The sequence below is a fragment of the Nansenia antarctica genome (assembly GCF_963989245.1).
Source record: "Nansenia antarctica genome assembly, chromosome: 20".
Classification (NCBI taxonomy): Eukaryota; Metazoa; Chordata; class Actinopteri; order Argentiniformes; family Microstomatidae; genus Nansenia; species Nansenia antarctica.
Window position 1 is genome coordinate 19,530,658 of NC_137693.1, and position 7,941 is coordinate 19,538,598.

At 42.0% G+C, this 7,941-nt stretch overlaps 1 protein-coding gene across 1 annotated transcript; it reads right to left on the minus strand.

The window, feature by feature from the left end:
• Positions 1-271: 271 nt before the first annotated feature.
• vtnb (vitronectin b) lies at positions 272-7,067 on the minus strand. Its single transcript, XM_080549831.1, has 9 exons — positions 6,848-7,067; positions 6,146-6,262; positions 5,713-5,949; positions 4,947-5,086; positions 4,358-4,514; positions 3,250-3,405; positions 2,830-3,070; positions 1,106-1,212; positions 272-675 (listed from the first exon to the last, which is right to left on the minus strand). Exons 1-9 carry the CDS (start codon positions 6,909-6,911, stop codon positions 551-553), a joined length of 1,344 nt encoding a protein of 447 aa, XP_080405957.1. The 5' UTR covers positions 6,912-7,067; the 3' UTR covers positions 272-550.
• Between the last annotated feature and the right edge of the window lie 874 nt (positions 7,068-7,941).

The window sequence follows — 7,941 nt, forward strand, 5'->3', positions numbered from 1 at the left end:
ACCTCCACTTATTTTTTCACCTACCCATCCCGTTCAGATCAGTGGTCAGGAAACATGAGATGAGGAAATAGGAGACAAGGAAAGGAAGCACATCTAAGTGAATTGGAACAACAACCAGAGAAAGATGGAGAGAGCTGAGCCGGGTGTGTAAAAAAACGAGAAAAAATAAACTAGGGGAAAAAAAGTGTGCGTGATCGTGTCTGCGTTGTCTTACTCCTCGTCGTTCAGAGAGCCCAAAGAGAAAAGGGAGGAGAACACAGAAAGACAGAAAGTGATTCAACTTTTTTTATTTTCTCATGCAACAACTGCACATATTCAGCCACCTAAACACAGAGCAGACTGTGGTTTACAGCTAGAGGTTGGTACTTAACTACGTTAAGTAAAACAATACATATTTGCTAGAATTAACTATTGTGTTAATCACTTTGCTTTCACCCCCATCATGGTTGACATTTGACAGCTTATTTGACTTGATAATAATCGTCACTCTCTGCCGTCAGCTTGTTCTGTGTCTTCTATCTCGTCTCTGCCATCGACTGCTACTGTCTGTCTATCTCTTCTCTTCCAATGACGTGGGGTGTTTGCAGCCCAGCCAGTATTTGGCAATGGATCGTGGGTAGGGAGGGTTGGCAAAGTCAATGCGTTTGGTTGCGAGATCTACCCTGTAGTATTTATCTGATGACAGAAAACATACATACAGATTATTCAAGTAGAAACCATCTCAGCTGAGCTGCCATCACCAAACGATTCAATATCTCCTTTTTTTTTGATTGAAAACTTTATTAGAATGTTTGCAGAAGTAGGTACATGAAAGTACATATTACATACAAGGTCAAACTAAGAGGATAAAAACCCAAGAAAGCCACTGGCTTATTTCAATTGGGGTCCTTGATTTTCCTGAGTCAATCCTGAGTCAGTCAATACTGTACTGCATTGAAATTGTCATGCTCTTGCACTCTCCCATGCTTTGAAACATCTTCCCTCCTGCAGTGTTGCTGTGTATTGGTATACAGTCATTGCCTACCCCCTCTACATTTGAGAGGGTGTGTACTCTAGTGAGCTAGTGATGTTCGGTGTAGTGTTGAGTTGTGTATAGAGGCCTTACCTTTCTTGAAGATGTAGACGTTCTGCACAGGGACTGTCTTGTCCTGTGTGGTGGTGACGTAGTCGCTGTATTCAGGTTCTGTGTAGTCATAGTCCCCGTCGACTAACCTTCCATCCACACAAATACACAAACACGCATGTCAGCATCAACATCTCCCCTATCATCCCCGACCTGTAACCCACACTGAATGAATCAGTCAGAACACTACTACACTGATTAACATCTAACCGAGAGTTACATAATGCTTCCCATAATGCTATGATTCAACCATTAAAACCATATTGATGAGGTGAATCAGATGTGTTAGAGCAGGACTGTCTGGAACAAGAGCCGGCCACTCTGTAAGCTCTCTAATACCAGGTCTGGGGCCAGTTGCATAAACATAGATTAAGACTGGTCTAAGCCTTCAACTAGTCTTATATTCTCAGGTTAGACCAGTCTAATTAAGACTGACTTATTTTGAGGTTAGAAAGTTAGCCACCTTCCCCCCTGGCTAAGCTTGATTTTAAGAGCTCTGTTGCTATAGGAACGAGTCAGGGCTAGTAACTAGCTAACACTGTAACTCCAGCGCGGTAAACTACTTCACTGGTTAACACGGCTAAGCAGTACACTTTTATCCACATTATATTTCTCCAATACATACGTTTTCAGCAGAAGAAAATGTAGTAGCTAGGTGTAGCTGTTTCGGCCGCCATGTTTTTTTTCTTCTGTCAAGTGTCTTATTTGACCTAGAATGCATTGCGTGACAGGCTATCTAAGTCACTCTTACCTTAGTCACTCATAGGCTAGCTTTATGCAACAGGAACATTTTAGAGTCTATAGCAAGACTGACTTAAAGTGAGATCTAAGTCTAAGACTGGGTCTATCTTTATTAAAGTGAGATCTAAGTCTAAGACTGGGTCTATCTTTATTAAAGTGAGATCTAAGTCTAAGACTGGGTCTATCTTTATTAAAGTGAGATCTAAGTCTAAGACTGGGTCTATCTTTATTAAAGTGAGATCTAAGTCTAAGACTGGGTCTATCTTTATTAAAGTGAGATCTAAGTCTAAGACTGGGTCTGTCTTTACTAAAGTGAGATCTAAGTCTAACTGGGTCTATCTTTATTAAAGTGAGATCTAAGTCTAAGACTGGGTCTATCTTTATTAAAGTGAGATCTAAGTCTAAGACTGGGTCTATCTTTATTAAAGTGAGATCTAAGTCTAAGACTGGGTCTATCTAAAGTGAGATCTAAGTCTAAGACTGGGTCTATCTTTATTAAAGTGAGATCTAAGTCTAAGACTGGGTCTATCTAAAGTGAGATCTAAGTCTAAGACTGGGTCTATCTTTATTAAAGTGAGATCTAAGTCTAAGACTGGGTCTATCTTTATTAAAGTGAGATCTAAGTCTAAGACTGGGCCTATCTTTATTAAAGTGAGATCTAAGTCTAAGACTGGGCCTATCTTTATTAAAGTGAGATCTAAGTCTAAGACTGGGCCTATCTTTATTAAAGTGAGATCTAAGTCTAAGACTGGGCCTATCTTTATTAAAGTGAGATCTAAGTCTAAGACTGGGCCTATCTTTATTAAAGTGAGATCTAAGTCTAAGACTGGGTCTATCTTTATTAAAGTGAGATCTAAGTCTAAGACTGGGTCTATCTTCATGCAACCGTCCCCAGGTCTGGTGTTCTGAGCCCATGTCATTCTCAGATGGCTACCCTGGCCACTGTTAATAATAGGAGGATCTACCAGTCGTAGAGTGCATCGTCCAAAAAATCCTCAAAAAACAGGGAGCGGCTCTTTCTGCCTTTCCGGCCTCGCTTTCTGTTCTGCTTCCTCCTCCGATTGGACCGTCTCCTGGTTGCTGGAGGAGGAGGTGAGGGTGTGGCTATGGGGTTGATGTAGATGCGACCCGCCATGACAGCATCCACAGGGGATTTGATGCCCACCCAGTCCTTACTGATGAATCGCGGACCCTTTTTGTGATCCACTACAGAGAGTGGCAGGAAGTTAGAGACATTGAGACACACTCACTCACACGCACACACACACACACGCACGCACGCACGCACGCACGCACGCACGCACGCACGCACGCACGCACACACACACACACTCACACACACACACACACACACACACACACACACACACACAGAGGTGTCTTACAGCCTTGGAATAAGTGTGTGAAGAGGTCCTCCCAGGTGTTGTCACAGTACAGGTTGGTGTAGCGTGTGAAGAGCACAGAGGGGGAAGACTTTGACATGCGCACACACTCCTCATGTGTTGGCTGGTGCTTGAACTCATACTGGTAATACTGGTCCCCTGAGGAGAGACACATTTAGAACACATTAGAACATTGTTAGGCCCCGGCCCAATTTGCTCTATTGAGGTGGTGTGCCTGAGGAGGCGGGGCCATGGATGTGCTGCACCTGCTGCTAATGGTTTGCTAGTGGTCGCGGCACAGCCGCAGAGCGGAAAGCGCTCCAGAGGGTCGTCAACTCGGCCCAGAAGATCATCTGATGCCCTCTCCCCTCCCTGGCTCATGAGATGCACCTGTGGCTGATGTCCTCCAAACCCTTCAAATGGACTACAGATGGTGTGGATGTTGGTTGTCCTCTCAACAATGCCTACCATTTGTACCGGTATTTACTGTAGTTGGACTTCCATTGACTTTGTTGTAATGGGTTTTAGTTTGTTAGTTTTCTCCCTGTGAAGTATTGATTTTTGCTTGGCAGGTGAGTATTGGTTGTTACTTGGCAGGTGAGTATTGGTTGTTACTTGGCAGGTGAGTATTGGTTGTTACTTGGCAGGTGAGTATTGGTTGTTACTTGGCAGGTGAGTATTGGTTTCTTCTTTTGTTTTCCTGTTCCGCCCTGCCAAAGACTGGATACTTAAGGTAGTGGGAGATGCCTGTTTTGTTTACCCTTATTAGTGGATGTGTTGTTCTGTGTGTTGTGTGTAGGTAGGAGGGCTTACTATTAAAAATATTACCCTTTTATATGCCATTTCAGTGACTCTGTCCAATTTCTTATGTTATGGCGTTATGTTGCGTTATGTATACGGCTTTTTGAGCAGCACTTTGGTTTAGTCCCTTTTGGTTTCTTGGGACACTTTCAGCCGTAACAGGATAGTACACTGTACTTATATGAACATGATGTTCTACCATGGCCTGCTTTCAACAACACTGTACTTCATATCATGTGTACAATCAGTCCACCAAACTGACAGTTTACCTACATGTCAGTGTAGGCAAAGACAATGCACACACACTAACCTTTGAAAAAGTAGACCTTCTCTTTGCCGTGGTGACCTGGTGATGGTATGGCAAAAGCTGCATCAAAGTCGTCCGGCATCTTCTCGAAGCCCACAGCGATGTCCCGAGGGTAGTCGTCTTCCAGAACATCATCCTCATAGCGCCAGTACTTATTCCCCTGAGAGGGTATAACCCAGTATTATACTATTGTATTGGCCAAGCTTAGTAATATAATAATAATTAATAGTAATACCTTTATTTGTATAGTGCTTTTTCATTACAAAGATTAGAATGTGCTACTAAACATCTATAGACATTTAAAGAGAAAGAGAAAAAGCTCATTGAAATAAAATAAAACTAATTAAACCAGACTAATCAAATAATATTCTAAACAATAGAAAATATTACACAATAATACTTCTAGATAAATGTATTACTATTTGTGGGACTCTTTTTCCACTTACATTCATTAATTGCAATTACTACTTAATATCATAATATAATAGATGGTAGATGGTATGGAATATGGACTTGGCTTGAGTTTCTATTACATTTGAGGCATGTCAACTCAACTGTTGTGTGAACTGTTGTGTGTGGTGCCAGGTGATACCTTGAAGATGTAGGACTTGCCCTGGCAGTTGTTGCGTGTGAACGCTGCATCGATGGGACCAGACATTCCCCACACATCCTTGATCAGCTTGGGGTAACCGGGGACAACTGCCCTCTCATCAATCTCAAAGAAATAATCACCTTTGAGACAGAATACGAGGTCGTAAAGCGTGACGTTAAAATTATAAGGTTCTATCTCCATTTTTGTCAAAATTGAGTTTTTTACATAATCTGATCCATTAGGTGTTTATTAATGCCTGTGTGGTGTTATTTTAAAAATGTTGACATTTTTGAGTTAGTAATTAATAAAATACAAAGGTTCCATCTCACAAAACATAATGGAATGTAAAAACTTTGACGCTCAATATCTCTGAACGACCCTAAACGGAGATAGAACCTTATAATTCTAACGTCACGAAAGACCAAACACAGACAACATGTGGACCAATCAACAAGAATTACACACAGAAGGACCCTGTCCAGAAACGGCCCCTAGCCCCTACTCCTTAGACATTTGTGTAGATCTCAGAGCATTGGATATGTGTCAGCAGTGTTGCAATTCCACCCAGCCATTCGTAGGGTGAAACCTCCTACCATCTTGCTAAAACTTATCCAATCCTTTTAGATCTACACAAGTGTTTAGAGGAGTATATGGCTGTATCTGTTTCTGAACAGGGTGAGGGATGACCAGACCCCTAATAGATCCCCCCTGGCCTGTTTCACTTCAATATAATATAAATAAAATGTAATTCCCTGGTTCTACTCACCTCTAAATGCAAAGATGGATCCGTTCTTGAGCTGCATGAAAGCATCAAAGCTCCGCCCGCTACAGGGGACAGCGTCTGGGTCTGGGGGGCGTGTGGGGGCGTGGGTGGTGGTGGTCGGGGGTAGAGTGGGGTAGGTTGGGGCAATGGTCGTGTTCATTGGTTCAACCAATAGTGGCGATGCAATGGTCGTGGCCACAGTGTCAGTATCTAAGTCATGGAATGTATCCCCACGAGCAACTGAGGGTACAACATTAAAACACATTAAATATCTATTACTTTTGCAAGTGTAACACTCTCTCCACTGTATTGTTTTATGTAACTTGCGTCAAATAACATCTTCTTATCTTGCATGCAGGGGAGACAAATAGAGTAGCCTTTAACAGTGGCCTGTTTCAAGACATGACATTAATTACAGTCAGAACATATTACTAACTTTTCCTTGGACAGGCAGTGTTGAAGTCCACACAGCAGCTGCCATAGTACGTGCACATGGAGTCACACTGGCATTTCGTCAGGGAGTTGAAGTTGTTACAGCGACCGACGCAGGACTCTGCAGGACGGTCAAAACTGTGGTCAGTTTTTTAGTAACGTTCAGCATGATACACAGATGTCATTTTTAGATACAACAGTGTAGTGATTGAGGGGGGATAGTTGGAGCTGTGTTTGTAGTGACAGAGATCGTGGATGCAGTTATGCACCTTCTTGGCAGAGGCCTGTCCTCCACGAGGAGGCTAAAGCAGACTTAGTAAGTGTTTGTTCCTCATGCTGTCTGACATATAGAAGACATTAGGCTACAGACATTATCATTTCCTAAGAGCTTATATCAGTAGCCTATGCAGGACCAATGAATGAATGAATGAATGAATGAATGAATGAATGAATGAATGAATGAATGGACTTTATTGTCATTGCTACAGTACAGGTACCAAACAACGAAATTTAGGAGGGTAGGTATTGTTTTGGGTAAGGTATTGTTTTGGGTAAGATGCCATTTTCAAACATCATCCAAATAAATGACCCATATCCAAATGTGTGGCACACAAACTGGACCAAAAAAAAAACTCCAGAAAAATTATATCAATAACTCAAATTAAAGTAAGATTTGAGAGCAGTAGATGACTTAGTGAAAACTCACCCTCTGCAGCAAACACAGTAGCCAGCGCAAGCACGAGCGGCAGCAGAACCTCCGCCAGCCTCATAGTGCTGCTGTCCCCGAACCGGAGCAAAAACGGGCGCACCTTCGTTTAGAGAGGTCGGGGAGGATACAAGGAATTCACAGTCGCACCAAAGCCAGTGTCAAATCTAACGTATTGACTTCCTCTGCGAATTAATGGAATTAAAGCACGGCTCGTAGGGTTGGATGGCCTTTCGGTGATCGATCCATGGAAAAGTCGTCCAACTCTGGTTGTTTGCTTTAATGCACAATGGGTCAATCATTGGCTGTGATAATGATTAAACCCATGTTCTCCTGTCTAGCTGGCGGGGAAACAGTGATACTCGGTGGAAGAACTGTGAACTCACCGTGACCGCTACCGGTCCCACGGTGGTTGAATGAATGAATGAAAGCTTTATTTCGAACATGTGAAAAAAGAAATAGTTATAACAACAAAAAACAAAAAAACTAAACAAGACAAAAAACACTATTTACTTAACATGTCCGAAAAGGAGTAGGAAGAAGCATACGCTTATTTAATACCCCTTCTCCAATACTCAGAGATTAATAATTAATAATCTACAGTTAACTTCAATATTAATATAATATTTTTTTAATTAAATCAAATTTATTTACGTATTTACATATTTACCAACAATAGAAAATGGTTCACTTGTTTTTAATGCGTCAGTCTGTAAACTGAATTCATTCACTGACCTTAACACACAGGTGAACACAGTGGGGGACAAAAAGAGTTGATAGGAGACCATCTCAGACTTGACATTTCATGAATTATTTGACCCGCGCACAAACGGCTGTCAATTCACTGGGTTCTACAACACACGTGGAAAATTAATACTAATTGTGGGTAAGTTTGTGTGTTGTTAAAATGATATTGTCCTGCTTATAAAACACATCGGCTGCTGGAGCTTGTCATCAGGACAACGTCGATGTAACTAGGACAGTCTGTCTAGAGTCTATCGATCTCTGGGGTGGAAAAACAACCCAAAGCAAACATTGGACCTCTGAAGAGTTTGGCCCCGTTAACCCGCCGTGTTTACCATCATGATGTTAGA

Bases quoted from the DNA above. Each gene is read 5' to 3' on its own strand.
- vtnb (XM_080549831.1), bottom strand. From the start codon at position 6,911: ATGAGGCTGGCGGAGGTTCTGCTGCCGCTCGTGCTTGCGCTGGCTACT. The intron at 5,950-6,145 runs GTTAGTAATATG...TTGTACCCTCAG, and splicing joins CACTGCCTGTCCAAGGAAAA to TTGCTCGTGGGGATACATTC. The intron at 3,071-3,249 runs GTAAGACACCTC...CACTCTCTGTAG, and splicing joins CACACACTTATTCCAAGGCT to TGGATCACAAAAAGGGTCCG.